Raw genomic sequence first — 16,558 nt, forward strand, 5'->3', positions numbered from 1 at the left:
TGTGAGCCGAGCAATTTAAATACACATAAGCTAAACATGCCAAAAATAAATGTGTCAAAAAGATATAAATCGAAATATTGTAATGATTCAGCAATTAGTAATGATTGCTTTAGTTCTGATATCGTAATAATGTGTAAGCATAAATTATTTGATGACAAGGGCATACATTTCTGTGAGCATCATTAAGCTTGGTTTTGGTACAGTCACGTACAAAAGTAAAAAAGTGGTGTTTTTTTTAACTGCACAATTATTCAAACCCTTATGATGGCACAAAAGTTTGAATTACATTACCTTCGCCTAGGCCCTATATTGACCTTGTACAGAGAAAAGTTAATCCCAGCCATAATCAGAAGATAAATTAGTATTTGCATAAATAATGGAAGATGGATAAATTATAAGAACTTAAATGTCGCAGTTGTTTCCTCGGGTAAAAAACAGCATTTTTTACAACATTTTTTTTCTTAAGAAAAAATTAAATATTTTACTATAATTTTTATACCCTAAACAGGGTATATTAAGTTTGTCACGAAGTTTGCCCAGAAGGAAGCGTAGGGTCCCCGTGTATATATAACTGATCAGTATGTTGAGCTGAGTCCATTTAGCCATGTCCGTCTGTCTGTCTGTCCGTCCGTCTGTTTTTATACGAACTATTCCCTCAGTTGTAAAGATGTCGTTTTGAAATTTTGCAAACGTCATTTTCTCTTCAAGAAGCTGCTCATTTGTGGAACTGCCGATATCGGGCCACTATAACATATAGCTGCCATACAAACCGAACGATCGGAATCAAGGGCTTGTATGGAAAACTTTCGCATTTGACGTGGTATCTTCAAGAAATTTGGTATAGATCAGTTTCTAAGATAATACTGTAATATGCGAAGAAATTGTTCAGATCGGCTCACTATAGCATATGGTTGCCATACAAACCGAACGATCGGAATCAAAGGCTTGTATGGAAAACTTTTGCATTTGACAATGTATCTTCACGAAATTTGACGTGTATTACTGCTTAAGGTAATAATATAATCTCCGAAAAAATTGTTCAGCTCGGATTACTATAGCATATAGCTTCCATATAAACTAAACACATAGTTACTAAAAGAAATGCACCAGTGAAGAGTATATTAGCTTCGGTACAACCGAAGTTAACGTTTGTTACAAATATACACTATTAACAAAGAAATTCTGAAATTTTTGGGAAAAAAATATTTATTAAAAAAACTTGGCCATAGCGACGCCATTTCCGGTGATCCCTCAGAAAAAAGATGTGCCCGCGCTGCCAGGATAACTCCTTACAGAATCATCTAAAGAATAAAAAATACGAGCTTTAGTTAAAACTTTAACTTAGAACTTGGTCATTGGAAAAAAACTGAAAACTGGATTTTTGGCAGAATTTTTTTTTTTAAATAGTTGTAATCGAAAAAAAGTCCCTCGTCCAAGTCGTTAATAATAGAATCTCAGACCCCTGTGTAAAATTTCATAACGATCGGCTGAGTAGTTCTCAAGAAATCTTGCCAACCGACTTCAAAAACTCATTTTCGAGAAAAACACGTTTAAAGACGGCGCACTTAGCCTAACTAGGCTATCAGACAAATCAAATTCAATGACAACTGTCGTCAAATTAATCATTGTCAATTTCAGAACAGTACTGCTTTGATCTCCCAGTTTGGTGAAATCGAGTCAAGAAGTATAAAAAAAAGTTAAAAGTTAAGAAATTTTATTTTTTAGTATAAATTAAGCATTTTTTCTTTATTGTGCATTTTATAAAATTACATATCATCAAATTTGTTCCAATACCTTCTGATTCCACGCTAATAAAAGTTTTGTTCAAAAAAATAGTACTGTATGCGATCTCGCATATCCTGGCGGAAAACTATGCTTTTTTTAATAATCAATTCCAGTCTCTTCTGTTTGAATTCGTCACTCGATTTGTCAAGCTGTTCACAATAAACTTCAGAATTAATCGTGGTATTGTCGCTCAAAATAAACGATAGTTTTGAAGTCTCAACAAATTGACAATATAAGCCTTTTTTGGTGACTGTCGGCCTTCTAAGTGGTTTGAGCTGGTTCAACCTTTTTGGACCATAATCTGTTGCGGTTAACTTTCTTGCAAATAACTCCGCTTTCGTCGCCAGTAAGAATGCACTTCAAAAATGCATCACTTCTTTGGCGTTTGATAAACAGATCACATTCGCAAATGTTTAACTGTTTTGCTGCAAATTGCGGTCTGTGAGAACATGAGAAACTCATATGTGATTAATATTAGACGTTTCATGTGCAATCTTTCGAGTTGTTATTCGACTACTTACATCGACCAACGACTTTATTTTATTCACATCGGCTTCAAGACCCGTTTTAGGGCGTAGTGCGTCCTCAAAATCGAAAAAAAAATAATTATTTTTTTACAAACAAACCTTACTACACCACCTGCTTAAATATATAACGGTAAAGCGGTTAAGTGTGAAGATGGCTGCGAAAAAATTAAATGAGATTTGTCATCAAACGAAATTACTTAGGGACCGAGCCAATTGTTAAGGATAATATATTTCGAGGTTTCTTACTTTTTTAAAGAAAAGCACAGAAACTTAAAATTTAATGGGGAAAAGTTTATTATGATTCGAAAGAACATTCTTTGACATTTAGTTTTTGAAGATTATGTCTTTCAAATATTGAGTCCATCGTTGAGTCCAATTTTCGATGACTCTTTCGAGCATTTCGACTAATAAGTGGCGAATAACACTCGTGATATGTTGCTATAAGGACTGAATCAAAACAGGATTGTACGCATAGATTTCAGGCTTTACATATCTCTACAGGAAAAAGTCTAACGTTGTGATATCACACGATCTTAGTGGCCAATCGACCAGCCCTAAATGTGAAATTATCTGCTCACCGAAGTATTTTCTCAATATATCCATTGATTGATGCGATGTTTGGGAAGTGGCGCTGTCTTGTTGAAACAAAATGTCTCCGAGATCACAAGCTTCAATTTCAGGTAACAAATAGTAGGTTGTCATTACACAATAACGTTCGCCATCGGTGGTTACGTTTTCACCGGCATCACACCGTTGTTTTTTCATAGATGAAATGGCAGCTTTTATACCTCGTCTGGCTGCTCTTCGGCAATTTTGCTTGTTTACATCGTCGGAACTTCTTGAAACTTTTCAAAAGACCATAAAGCGGAGCAATGTCGCTGGTCGAGCGGTTTCAGTTTTTGCACAAGCTGTATTTTGTATGCTTTCAATTTAATATCTCGACGTAAAATGCACCAAGTCATTCCATACGTCACTCCGAGTTGCTGCGAACGGCACCGAATCGACTCTGCATGGTCTTCGTGTACACTCTCAGATACGGCCGCTATATTTTCTTCACTGCATGCTGGACGTTCGGTCGAATATTATATAATAATGAATGCTGAGCCTCAAGATGGGTGATGGTGTTGCCTAGTACGCTCAGTAGGCCGATTATGTGGACCATAAGTTAAGCGAAGCGCGCGATTCCTAACAAAACGTGAATTTTCAATGAAACCGAGCATTGGTATGCCAGACACTTGAATGAAATAAGTATTGCTAATATATGTTTAGGATTATGGTAAAAGTGTGTTTAGAAAGTGGGCAATATTTCGACTTTAAAACCATAGTAGTATAGTTTAGGGTTTCTGCTTCAACCCCTTTTTGTATTTTATAACTGAATATTTTTAAAATTCTAATAGTATTTTTTAATTTAGAAGCTCTGTATTAATATATGTGACCTGGTCTACGGAAAGGGGGCTTAGGTTGCAAAAAATCAATTTTCACTTTTTAGTTGATTCGGATGGAAGATGAGATGAGACAGCTGTTTCCCAGAAAACTAGTTTTCGCACGTTAGCTCCCTTTTCGTAGACCAGGTCACATATGTTTTTCGCATATAATTTCTATGTACGAAGAACTTTTTAAAAATACATATGTATATGAAATCGAACAATTTCGAAAATATACAGAATATCGAATTTAAATAGCTTTCAGCTTGCCTTCGATACTCCAAACACAAATTTATTGAATAATTGTAGCTATAAAATCACATTAAATAACCTTTCTTGCATATTTTTAGGCGCGCGAACATTCTGAAATGGATGAAAAAGCTGACGATTGTTCTCATCTGCTTCATCGGTGTAGCGCTCATCACCTACGTTATCATCAGCCTCTGCTTTAGCGGTAAGTGCACTCTCAAAGAGAGTTATTAGTTCATACCATTTGTTTATATTTCGATTCACTTCGCTTAATGTAAACTATAGTAGACTATTTGAAGAGCGCTAAAGATTAAAAGAAACGTAATGTCTTCGCGCATTTGCACTACACAAATTAACACCAACCTTATTTACTGATAATTTGCATTGCATATTTTTTCTCTTTCATTCTCCCAACTCTTTCGTTCTAAATAAATGCACACCACCTACAAAACAAATATACCACCGCCACGACCATCACCACCACCACCACCAACTCCACCACTCCTCTTCACTTAACAGATTGGTCTAAAACGTCAAATGCACAAAGCAACAACACAAGCATCAACAATGATACATCCTTCACTCTTCCATCCACCTATAATTCTTCTCTCTCGCCAGATGATGACAGCAGCAGCAACAGCAGTAGTAGTAGCAAAAATGGCGCGCTGGCGTCGAACTCAACAAGTGAAGGAAATGGCAGCCTATTAGCCGCTATTGCCACCACAACGGCGGCCACCATCGCCAAAGCTGGTTTCGGTGACTCAGCGGCACAGCCCACCAGCACATACACCGCCACCACAACTGGCGCGGCACCAACAGCTACAACAGTCGATACTGCGCCCGGCACACCGCAAACAACCGCCAGCACAGCTGCGTCCGGCGCAACAACAGCAAAAAGTAGCGTCGCGCAACCGACGAGAAAGGCGCTGGTGCTTAAGGACTCGCCGCCTTTGATAAGTGACAAATTCGAATCGAAATTGGGCGTTTATGAGCAGGCGGCTGTTTGCTCGGACCGAGAAGTTTGCAGCGAAATTGGCAGGTGAGTGACATAGTCCACGCCAACTTAGGAAGCAAATCTTTATTGATCAGAAACTTACTTGATTTCAAAACTAAATTAAATAGCATATTTAGCTCATTGATAGACAGTTTTGATGAAAAGTTGAGGCATATTCTGCTCGTAGAGGAAACGGTTACGAGCTGTGAGCATGCAACCCGATAGCGTTATCGAAAAGTAGGCCATTAAATGTATTTTAAAATGTGGCACCGCCTGGTGAAAGGAAGGCTTTTAAAATTTTATTTTTGCCAACAAAAAATATCTTCTTCTTCTTCTTAATTGGCGTAGAAACCGCTTAAGCGATTATAGCCGAGTGAAAAATGAATCAACAAAAAATATCAGTTAAGCATTTAATGAGCTACTGAAACTGATATGCTTGGTTATAAATGGCCATAGCCATTTTAAATTGAGGCAGGGCAGGGCAGGGCAAAGTACATTAATTGTGTGCTTAATTTATATATGTAATTATGAAGGTGGGTAGCCAACATTATGTATCATCTCCTTTCAAGACTTTAATGTGAAGTTATATTTCTCTTTTTCGTTACTGGCATAGACAATGCTTACGCGGTTAAAGCCGAGTTGGCAACAATGCGCCAATTTGAGATACCATCTGAACCAGGTACTGGTTATATTACAGCTCATTATTTTTAACAGAATTATACTCATTTAAAAAATAGCCTTGCCTGTTCGAAGTTACAATTTCAACCGAAAGGTATAACTTTTTTAATGGAAACTTCCTTAAGCACGGTACTAATGTAGACCGTGACAACGAAGTGGCACTCAACGAGTCGAGAATAATAGAAAAAGGTTTGCAAGAGTTTGGATTTGCAACTTGTTTGGATGTATTTTAGCTCTTTTGAAATTGAATAGGTACCATAATTTGACAATTTGTGATGTTTATTGTTATACATACAAATCTAGCCTCTTTTATTATTGGTAGCTGTTTTAATTTTTTAATGGTTCAACAATTTTATAAGCCCTTTAGTTTTGAGTGAGAAGTCAAGTTTTTCTTTGTAGAAAATCTATGTTAAGCGTTTGCGTCACTTCTATCATTCCTCAGAAGTTTAAATGCAGATAAGCTAAAATTTCTCTGATTTCAATCACTTCTAGCTTAAAAACAGCCAACTTCAAGTGTTTTTGAATACAAATTTTTCTAACGTATACAGTTTGTCATCTCACACACTCTCAGCCTTAGCCAAAATACGCCGCTCTCTGTATGAATACATATTCGTTTTAGACTGTCAGTTAATATTACCTCCAGGACCTAAATGTCATTTCCATATATACTATATTTAGCAGTACCTAGTGCTTCAGCCGAATTATAACTTAAAATCGTACCAATTAATTATTATCGACTATTTCGGAACGTTTACTTGATCCCTTAATAGTTACATCCTTTAACATCTTGTGTGTGTGTCTCTCTGAGCTAAGCAGTCACATTTCTCTCCGTTACAATAAAAATTAATTGAGGCAAGCACTGTGACTTAACGGTTATTGTGCCGTCTCCTCACAGAAAGTTTCATGTTGTCACAACGAATCACATAGGCCCAGCACAGTAATAAATTCCAGTTCCTAATAGGTGCTACTGAGGCGATGTGATCCCTACTCAGATACATATGTATCTGCATATCCAAGGGCCTTTATCCTGCGTTTACAGACTGCCATGTAGTCTAGCAACAGGTGCTCGGTAGTTTCCGGCTCCATGTCGTAGAACCGCCAGTTAGCACAAGAGATTATATACATGTTGAATTGGTGCTTTTCACTATGTTACTCGAAATATACTTTTTTAGAGATACTAATCCCGATACATTGATTGGTGCTTGATTTTCATACTGGAAAGATGGAATTTAAAATTCCGTCCATGTTATATGGAAAGTAGGCGTGGTTGTAGTCTGTTTTCACTCATTTTCGCACTGGTGCATAGGAATGTCAAGATAATATTACGTACCAAATTTGGTAGATATCGGTGGAGTAGGTCAAGATATGAGTTTTTACCTAAAGGCGGTGCCGAATCCATTGCCTTATTTGGACATTGGCTTCTATAAGGCCGTCTCGTACTATCTCGATTGTCGATTTGTCGTACTTTTAGTAGTTTTGTTAAAAAACCGTTATGAGGAGAGTGGGCGGAGTTATCATCCGATTTCATCCATTTGTATAGTGGCGGTAACGAAGCTTAAGAAATTTGTTCTGGGGGAATTTGATTATTGTCTTTTAAGTAATTAAGAAAATATGTGCATTAAACCTCTCTGTAGGCGAGAAAAGCTCTTTTTCTCAATATTTGAGTCTACAAGTGTTCCTTGCTACAGCAATCCCATGTGCCAAGCTGCAGTTTTATGTCTTAATTTAATGCTTAGTTTTGGCACTTTATAACTTTTCATTCAACGGCGTTTGTTGGAGTGACAGTGGTCCGATTACGCCCACCTAAGAACTCTCTATTTTGCCATGGAACCCGTGTACTAATTTTAATCACGATATCGCAATTTGTACCGAAATTATAGCTTCCACAGAGAGTCACTCGAAATTCAGCTTATCTCATCATTCTGATCATTTATATACATATATACTCGTATAACCCTATATCTCTCGCGGTTAGTTTTAAGTGATATAAACAACGGTTAGGTGAACAAAACTATTATACTCCATAGCAACATGTTGTTCTCTCATATAATAAGACATGTTTATAAGCAAATGCAGCTGCTTTTATCGTTTTGACCCACTCACTAACATTTCTTTTTTTGCTTTGCATAGTCACATGCTCGATCAAAAGGGTAGCGCTGTGGATGCCGCTATCGCCACATTACTGTGTAACGGAATACTCACTATGCATAGCATGGGTATCGGCGGCGGCATGCTTATGAACATATTTTTGAAGGACACGCAGCACGCTTACTCTATCGACGCCCGCGAAGTTGCGCCGTTCGCAGCGTTCCAAGAGATGTTCGATGGCAAACTGGAACTGTCCTTGAATGGTGGTCTTTCCATTGCTGTACCTGGCGAACTGATGGGCTATCATCGGGCGCACGAACGTTTTGGCAAGTTGCCATGGAAAACGCTGGTCGAACCATCGGTTAAATTGTGTCATGAAGGCTTCTATTTGACACATCATCAATGGAACGCCTTAAACTATCGTTGGCATCACATGAAGAACAACACGGTGTTGACGTAAGTAACAAATGCGAAAAAATATCTAACCGTTTTAATGCCTACATATACTTATATTTTGTAGCGATGTTTTCGTTAATGCCACCACTGGACAGCTGTTTCCCGTCGGCACCAAAATAAAACCGCAAAAAGTGCTTTGCTCAACTTATGAGCTTCTAGCAGAAAATGGACCACTTGATTTCTATAATGGCACCTTAGCGCAGTTGGTTGTGGAAGACCTCAAAGATCTGGGCAGTACAGTGACAGCGTACGATCTGGAATCCTACTCCGCCGACATGGTCAGTTCAATAACAATGCAGTTGGGCGATGATATACTCTATGCGGTGCCTCCAATTAGTAGCGGCACTGTTGTAGCCAATATTCTAAGCATATTGGAAGGTTTTAATTTAACCAAAGCTGATTTCGTTGGCGCCGAAAACGAAGCTAAGACGTTGCATCGCTTCGCAGAGGCATTAAAGTATGGTTTTGCAAAACGATGGGAGCTGGGAGATTTGCGCTTCAATGATGTTCGTGAGGTATGTACTTACTCGGGTAATACCGATATTGTTTCTCATGTGACTTCACTGAGATAAACAATCGGCATTATGCCTGCAAGGTATATATGTATGTATATATAGTATTTTTTTGCTCATTCATGAACTGTAACTTTTTTCTTTGGCTCAACAGCTGGTGAGCCGCCTCACAAATCCCGAGTACGGAATGAGCATACGCGAAAAGATAAACGATGACAAAGTACACAAAGCGGTCTTTGATTATGGCGCACAATTTATGGGCGAAGATGATGCAGGCACCTCTCCTACAGTCGTTCTGGCGCCCAACGGAGATGCAGTCTCGGTGACAAGTTCCGTTAACGAGTAGTCAGTATTATTGAGTACAACTCAATGAAGAATTTTTGAGTAGTGACTTTCTAATTTGCTTCCAGTTTTGGTGCCAGTCAGGCGGGTCGACGTACCGGTATCGTGTTTAACAGCGCCATGAATGATTTCTCTGTGGAAGGCACATCTAATAATTTTGGTTTACCGGCGGCACCGAGCAATTTTATTGATGCCCGCAAGCGGCCCATGTCGTCGATGTCGCCAATGATTTTGGCCGATCGTAAAGGTAACGTGCGTTTAGCGTTCAGCGCTGCTGGCGGCTCGAAAATCATATCGGGTGTTACTGAGGTGGCGGCGCGCTATTTGTGGTTTGGACAGGATATAAAATCAGCTATTGACGCGCCGCGCATCCATCATCAACTCGTGCCCAATGTGTTGCAATACGAATTTGGCCGATTTAGCGAAGTAAGTGGCATTAGGTGTAGGTAAAATATAATAATAATCGACTGTAAAATATTCGCAGGAGATCTTAACGCTTCTAAAGAACAAAGGACATGAGTTAAAACCATTCAAGGATATTGGTTCCGTTGTGTGCGCCATCGCACAAAATGATACCGCGATATATGCGAACGCGGACTACCGAAAACGGGGCGGCGTCGCTGGCTTTTGAGACCACCACCGTTAATCCTCAACGGTTTTTTAGCATAAGTGTGCGCTAAGTCCAAAATAAAAAAAAAGATACGAGATTATTTATTATCTACAACCGAGTCAATGAAACAAGTTTACACAAACACGAACTGCAAAATTCGAAACAATCGCGGCAGCCATTTTTAAGCTGTATATTTTAAGATTTGCATATAAATATATGTAGGCATAATTGCAGTAGGTAATTCTTATACAAAAACATAACAAAAACAAGAAAGATTAGCACTCGATTACTCCAATCCGAGCTCTAAACATTTTGGACACTTTGTACATTGTAGTATTGGATTTGTATTTGTAATTTGTATTTTTTTAAGTATTATTCTTAGCATTATTTCATATCATGTGCATACATACCTAAATACATACCAATCTATTACATACTATATACACGATTACCGAGATATTGCTGAATTTAAAACACAAATATAGCTAATCAATGCAGGAAGGCGTATTTATCTAGATATTGAAGCAGTATTGCTGTAGGCTACCTTGTAAAATGCATTGTTTTCAAAAAACTTTAATAAAATAAATAGACGAAAAGCTTTAACTTCTACAAATTTATTCAAAAATATTTTATAAATTGATAATAGTAAAAAAGGAAAACGAGATCCAGGTCTGTAAGCGAATTTTCTTTGAGGCATAAATAAATTGTAAGGGTGATTAAAACGTGAGTTGGAAGGAAATGGTTTATGGTCGTACTTGATTAACATCGTGTGATTATACAAGTTTTTCCAATAAGAGTGATATGTTTTCTTAAAAAAACACACAAATTGTTAAGAAAATACAAATGTTTTATATTAAATGTGAATAAAACATCATTCAAATGGCCTCCACGGCTTCTTTTGCAAGAACGATGCACCCAATTTTCGAGTACTTTTTCCACTAAATCAAATTGTATGTCATGAATAGCACGTTCAATATTGACTTCTAAAGCTCGAAGAGAGTCTGATTTATTGCTAAAGACCAAAGACTTCAAACAACCCCACAAGAAGTAGTCTAATGGTAATTAATCACAACTTCTTGGAGACCATTCAAAGTCACAATTTCATGAAATAGTCGAATCTCCAAACTTTTTTCGCAATAACTCGGTTGTTGCACGTGCTGTGTGGCAAGTAACGCCGTCTTGTTGGAACCAGATGTTATCAAGATCAACTTTTTCCAATTTCATCCATAAAGTGTTGGTTATCATTGATCTATACCACTCTGCATGGACAGTAACGGTGTCACCAGTGGCGAACCAATGGCGAATACCGCAGTCGATGGAACGATGAGCTGTACGAGATATACGACGACACTGACATAGTTCAGCGAATTAAAAGACAGCGGCTACCTTGGCCAGGTCGTGCCGTCCGAATGGATGAAAACACTCCAGCGCTGAGAGTATTCGACGTAGTACCGTCATCGTCCATGCCTTTGCACCATATAGCAGGACGGAATAATGAGTGATTTATAGAGTTTTGTTTTTGTTTGTCGAGAGAGGACTTTACTTCTCAATTGCCTACTCAGCCCGAAGTAGCACCTCTTGGCAAGAGATATCCTGCATTGAATTTCTAGGCTGGAAACCACATTTTTGGTGGTTCCTAAGTAGACGAAATTATCTAGAACTTCAAAGGTATGACTGTCAATAGTGAGGTGGGTGCCAAGTCGCGAGTGCTTTGATGACAGGAGATATATCGTCTTGCCCTCGTTCACCACCAGACCCATTTGCTTCACTGCCTTATCCCTTCTGGAGAAATCAGAACTAACGGCGAGGTTGTTAAGATCAATGATGCCAATATCATCAGCATACGCCAGCAGCTGTACGCTCTTATAGAAAATTGTACCTTCTCGGTTTAGTTCTGCAGCTCGAATTACTTTCTCCAGAAGAAGGTTGAAGAAGTCACACGGAAGAGAGTCGCCTTGTCTGAAATCTCTTTTGGTATCGAACGGCTCGGAGAGGTCCTTCCCGATCCTGACGGAGCTTTTGGTGTTGCTCAACGTCAGTTTACACAGGCGTATTAGTTTTGCGAGAATACCAAATTCAGATATCGCGGCATAAAGGCAGCTCCTTTTCGTGCAGTCGAAAGCAGCTTTGAAATCGACGAAGAGGTGGTGTGTGTCGATTCTCCTTTCACTGGTCTTTTCCAAGATTTGGCGCATGGTGAATATCTGCTCAATTGTTGATTTGCCAGGTCTAAAGCCACACTGATACGGCCCAACGTACGTTTGTTGATGGTGGGCTTTAATCTTTCACACAATACGCTCGATAGAACCTTAAACGCGATGTTGCGGAGTTGTCGCAGATTGTGGGGTCTCTCTTTTTGTGGATTGGGCAGAGCACACTTAAATTCCACTTTCATCCGAACATATTTAACAAAGAAGCTGATGAATGCTCCTTATCAGTTCTTCGCCGCCGTGTTTGAATAGCTCGGTCGCCAATCCATCGGCCCCGGCCGCTTTGCTGTTCTTCAGACGGGTGATTGCTATTTGAATTTCTTCATGGTCTGGCAATGAAACGTCTGCTCCATCGTCATTCAGCAGGCTGGAAAAGTGATCCCTCCACAATTTTAGTATGCCCTGGGCATCGGTTACCTGGGCATAGGTCACCTCCTTAGGGTCTACAAGAGTATGCTCCGGTCTTGAAACCTTCTGTTAGTCGCCGCATCTTTTCGTAAAATTTTCGAGCATTACCCTTGTCGGCCAGCTTGTCACGCTCTTCATACTCACGCTTTTTCGGTGCGAGGTAGGCAGTCGGTTTTCTCTCCACTGCGACACGGCACTTCTCGTCGTACCAGCATAAAAAAATTAAAGAGAACTAAAAGAAAAAATTATTAGTACTTTGTAGCGTACCCTTTATTGTCTAATACAATACTGTGGAACAGAATACCAGACTTCACCTGCACCTTCTCTCAGAGTTCCGCCTTATTTATCACTTTAATGGGTCCAATATTTTTCTTAACAATTCCCCATAAGCTTTCGCTTGGATTCAGATCTGATGATTGCGCTGGACAAGCCATAACGCTAATACCGTGATCTGAAAACGATTTTTTTGCAAGACCCGAAGTATTTTTCGCATCGCTCTCTTGTTGGAATTGCCAAAATGCTAGGCGAATTCCATTCAGCATATGGGAGTATGAGCTTATCTAAAATTATAACGTATATATGGCGGTGCATGTATTCTAATATGCAAAAAATAGGTCTCACACCACAATATGATAACCAGTCGGGTAGCGGACGCACATCTCTTTGTTTTCTGGACGTCGGACTCATGTCCAACCATCATTTCCTATCACATTAATTTTGCATTCAGACCTTAGAATGTTGAACCGTCCTTATTTAAGCTCCACCCTAATTAATGTTTCGTTTTGGAAACTGAATACGATTGCATCTATGCGCTGTTCTCAACATTGGCACCTTTTGAGACAATGTGCCAAAGAGATTTTTCTCCTTAAACGGAATACTGGAAATCGCGCATCGACAATCTTGCAATATTTTTATCGATTTTCGTAGTAACTTTTTGTGCATTTTTTTTTACATTTTTTCGGAAATTTTAAGGCCTTAAACATAATTTTTTTGGGCCATATTCAATATGTTTGCAATTTTCCTTTGTGTGAATGTTTTATATTTTCTAGGCCTCATGTAAAGAATACGAGAAACTTTTGAGGCTTTATAATGGAATCGAATATAGTATATCAATCACATACATAACTGAATTCATAACCATTTAGTCTAAAAATGCATAAAATTGTCTTTACAATTCCTTGGCCAAATAAATTCCGTTAGAATATTATTACAAATGACTTTATGCAGTACATAATTTCATCTTCCACTTGCCCAAAAGCATTAAAGGAAAAAATAAATAATATCTTCAAGACTGTGTTTCAACACGCTTGATTCACAAATCCAAAGGCAAAATTTCAGATTTCCTTCCAGATATAAATCTGAGTAACCAAGAACACCTCTAGGGCAATCAAGATAAGGAAAGGGTAGTATTTTCTTCAGGAAAAACTCTAATAAGTTCTTTGCTTTTATAACTTAGAACCTTTTTTTTTCTTTAAAATTTTGTAGATAACAGTGAATATTGAATGGTTCGTTTGATGTCATTAAGACAAAGAATCCTTTTTATCGATTTCTAACATGACCAGCAATTTGGCTTTGATGAAGAAAAGCGTTGGGCAATGCGCATGTCCTAGATGTCAGGACATTTTCCGAAACTTGACATTTGCCGCTCATTAAACGGCCATAAAGTAAATATTGCTAGAAAGTATTTGTTGAGTTATTGCGCAACCTTTTCGATATCACGTTGTAGTGATGAATTTAATACACGGCGGTGTAATTGTGCTAAGCGCTGTAGTATTTTTATTCTACAAACTCTCTAAGCAAAGGAATTCTTCGCTGCAAAATAGCCAATTATTGCGACCGCCGAATCCGGAAACGCCGCAGCCACCCTCATTCTCACCGCTACACGTGTTTGAAAATGGGGCGGTCTGCTCTGACAGCGATGTCTGCAGTAGAATTGGCAGGTGATTTCACGTGCTCCCATAAATATATGTGTATGTATGTAGTAAGTGTTTAAATAATTTTCCAATACAGAGATGTCATGCAAAAGTCGGGTGGCAGCGCAGTTGACGCCGCCATCGCGACGCTCTTCTGCAATGGACTGCTTGCTATGCAGAGCATGGGGCTCGGTGGCGGTGTACTCATCAATATTTACTCAAGCAGCGAACAGCGAGGCTACAGCATACTGAGCAGAGAACGCGCACCACTAGACTTCCGATTGCCGGAGGGAAATGTAAGCACAATTTTCCAGTCCGCTTTGGGTATTGCAGTGCCTGCAGAAGTTGCCGGCTATGCGGTGGCCCATCAACATTTTGGAAAGTTACCCTGGCGGCAGCTGGTGGAACCGACAACAAGGCTCTGCCGCCAAGGCTACACACTCACTAAACACCAGCGGGATTCCGTGTATATCAATGGCAAACTGCTTAAGGAAAATGAAGTTTTGCGCAAAATGTTCGTAGATCCGGAAACAGGGCAAGTTTATAGGACTGGCGCGCACGTACATCCACCGGATGTCCTTTGTCGCACCTATGAAGCGCTGGCGCGTGATGGGCCCAGTGACTTTTATAATGGCTACCTGATGGAAAAAGTAGTGAAAGATTTGCACGATATAGGTAGTCCCATCAGTGAAGTGGACCTGAGCAATCTGACGGCAGAGCTGACATTCTCACCCAATGTTACATTAGGTCCGTATACGCTACATTTCACACCACCGCCCGGTAGTGGTTATGTCGTGGGTTTTGTGATGAAGATTTTGCAGAAATTTAGTAAGAAGTTCGCTAAGGAAAGTGACATTGATGCCAGCGGGATGCATCATATAGTTGAGGCGTTGAAATTTGGTTTCGTCCAACGTTGGAATCTGGATGTAGAGGACCAAGAAGAGGTACGAAAGTTATTGTTGTTCATTTGAGTAGTTGTCACATGTATATTGCTTCTCCGTATTTCGCAGGAGCTGACAAATCTTACAAACTCCTCATATGCACGTCATTTGGCTTATCTGATAGACGAAGAGCGCACTTTCAGGGATGCTACAAGTTATGGTGCCAGTGAATCGCTTGTTACACGTGTAGAGCATGGAACAGCACATATATCGGTTATGGCTCCGAATGGTGATGCCGTCGCCGCAACAAGTTCCATTAACTTTTAGTAAGTTAGCGCCACTTTAACTGAATTAAATTTAAGAATTCCAAAAAAAACTAACACAACCTAAAATAGTTTTGGCAGTGGCAAGATGGGCGCACGCACTGGTGTTCTTTTCAATAACGCCATGTCGGACTTCACCATCGAAGGCCTTCAAAATTACTTCGATTTACCGAATATGCCGCATAAGAATCGCATTAAACCCGGTGCTTCGCCGATGTCTTCAATGAGTCCCATTATTGTCACCGATCAGCATGGCGTAGTGCGTTTGGTGACGGGCGCCGCCGGTGGCACAAAAATAATATCGGTTTTGGTACATATTTTGGTTCGCATACTCTGGCTGGAGCAGAATATTAAACAGGCCATTGACGCACCTCGTTTTCATCATCAACTAGAGCCGAATATACTTGAATATGAGTATGGGATCTTGCAAAATGTGGTTAAGGCTTTGGAAGCCAAGGGGCACCGAACGAAACGTTATCGGGAGCGTGGTTCGGCCGTTTGTGGCATTGAAAGGGTTAAGGGCCAAATTTTTGGTAATGCCGACTATCGTAAAGAAGGCGATGTTCGCGGTTTCTAAGAACGAAAAACTTCGAATGTGAGCTCTACAATTTAATATCGATAAAATGTGATAATATTGAAGGACAAAGTCGTAAAAATAGAAAGTATTACGCTTATAAACAAAATCGTGTTTAGAAAATAAATATGATAAATATGAAATGAGAGTACTATAGTATAATATTTCCTTATCCAAATTATATGATGAAATAATACTTAGTGACTTGTTGAAATTTATTGCGCAACTTTATTTAAATATCATAAATTATATAAATATAATATACTAATGATTTCAAGCTCAAATACAGTGCCGAATACCAAAAACCCTCCATAAAATTTAAACAAGATCTAATCTCAAATAAATTATAGTCTGCGACAAAAATATCAGAATGTAACAAGTTTCAAATCAGTCTAAATGTTCTTAGTTTATAACACCGATACAATAGAATCGATAGATTCCATAGTACAAGTATTACCGAAACTTCTATTTATGGTCTGATTAACACACATTTGACATTTTCAACATCTCGGTATGACAATTGTTACTTGGGTATTCAACTCGACTTGTCATATACATATGTATATATAACTATATCTTTCATC

General features: G+C 39.0%; 2 protein-coding genes across 4 annotated transcripts in view; both read left to right on the forward strand.

Moving 5' to 3' along the window:
• The window catches only part of LOC120774193 (scoloptoxin SSD14), a 43,268-nt gene extending 32,986 nt beyond the window's left edge, over nucleotides 1–10,282 (forward strand). For 2 of the 3 annotated variants that reach the window (XM_040103621.1, XM_040103622.1), the window contains exons 3-9: nucleotides 4,087–4,190; nucleotides 4,505–5,024; nucleotides 7,788–8,201; nucleotides 8,266–8,716; nucleotides 8,868–9,058; nucleotides 9,124–9,481; nucleotides 9,540–10,282. In XM_040103621.1, coding sequence (XP_039959555.1) covers nucleotides 4,087–4,190; nucleotides 4,505–5,024; nucleotides 7,788–8,201; nucleotides 8,266–8,716; nucleotides 8,868–9,058; nucleotides 9,124–9,481; nucleotides 9,540–9,686 — 2,185 coding nt within the window. In that variant the 3' untranslated portion in view covers nucleotides 9,687–10,282. The remainder of the gene's footprint in view (nucleotides 1–4,086; nucleotides 4,191–4,504; nucleotides 5,025–7,787; nucleotides 8,202–8,265; nucleotides 8,717–8,867; nucleotides 9,059–9,123; nucleotides 9,482–9,539) is intronic. The other variant, XM_040103623.1, reaches the window with a different exon arrangement.
• A 3,654-nt stretch (nucleotides 10,283–13,936) lies between these two features.
• LOC120775796 (glutathione hydrolase 1 proenzyme) lies at nucleotides 13,937–16,350 on the forward strand. The gene is made up of 4 exons (XM_040106140.1): nucleotides 13,937–14,223; nucleotides 14,294–15,140; nucleotides 15,207–15,403; nucleotides 15,473–16,350. Exons 1-4 carry the CDS (start codon nucleotides 14,012–14,014, stop codon nucleotides 15,975–15,977), a joined length of 1,761 nt encoding a protein of 586 aa, XP_039962074.1. The 5' UTR covers nucleotides 13,937–14,011; the 3' UTR covers nucleotides 15,978–16,350.
• The last annotated feature ends 208 nt before the right edge of the window (nucleotides 16,351–16,558 follow it).

This window comes from Bactrocera tryoni, chromosome 4, assembly GCF_016617805.1.
Source record: "Bactrocera tryoni isolate S06 chromosome 4, CSIRO_BtryS06_freeze2, whole genome shotgun sequence".
In the NCBI taxonomy this organism is placed as follows: domain Eukaryota; kingdom Metazoa; phylum Arthropoda; class Insecta; order Diptera; family Tephritidae; genus Bactrocera; species Bactrocera tryoni.

Excerpts from the sequence above, each read along its gene's own strand:
- LOC120775796 (XM_040106140.1), top strand. The coding sequence starts at position 14,012 with ATGAATTTAATACACGGCGGTGTAATTGTGCTAAGCGCTGTAGTATTT. Across the intron at positions 15,141-15,206 it reads ATGTAGAGGACCAAGAAGAG|GAGCTGACAAATCTTACAAA; the intron begins GTACGAAAGTTA and ends CGTATTTCGCAG. Across the intron at positions 15,404-15,472 it reads ACAAGTTCCATTAACTTTTA|TTTTGGCAGTGGCAAGATGG; the intron begins GTAAGTTAGCGC and ends AACCTAAAATAG.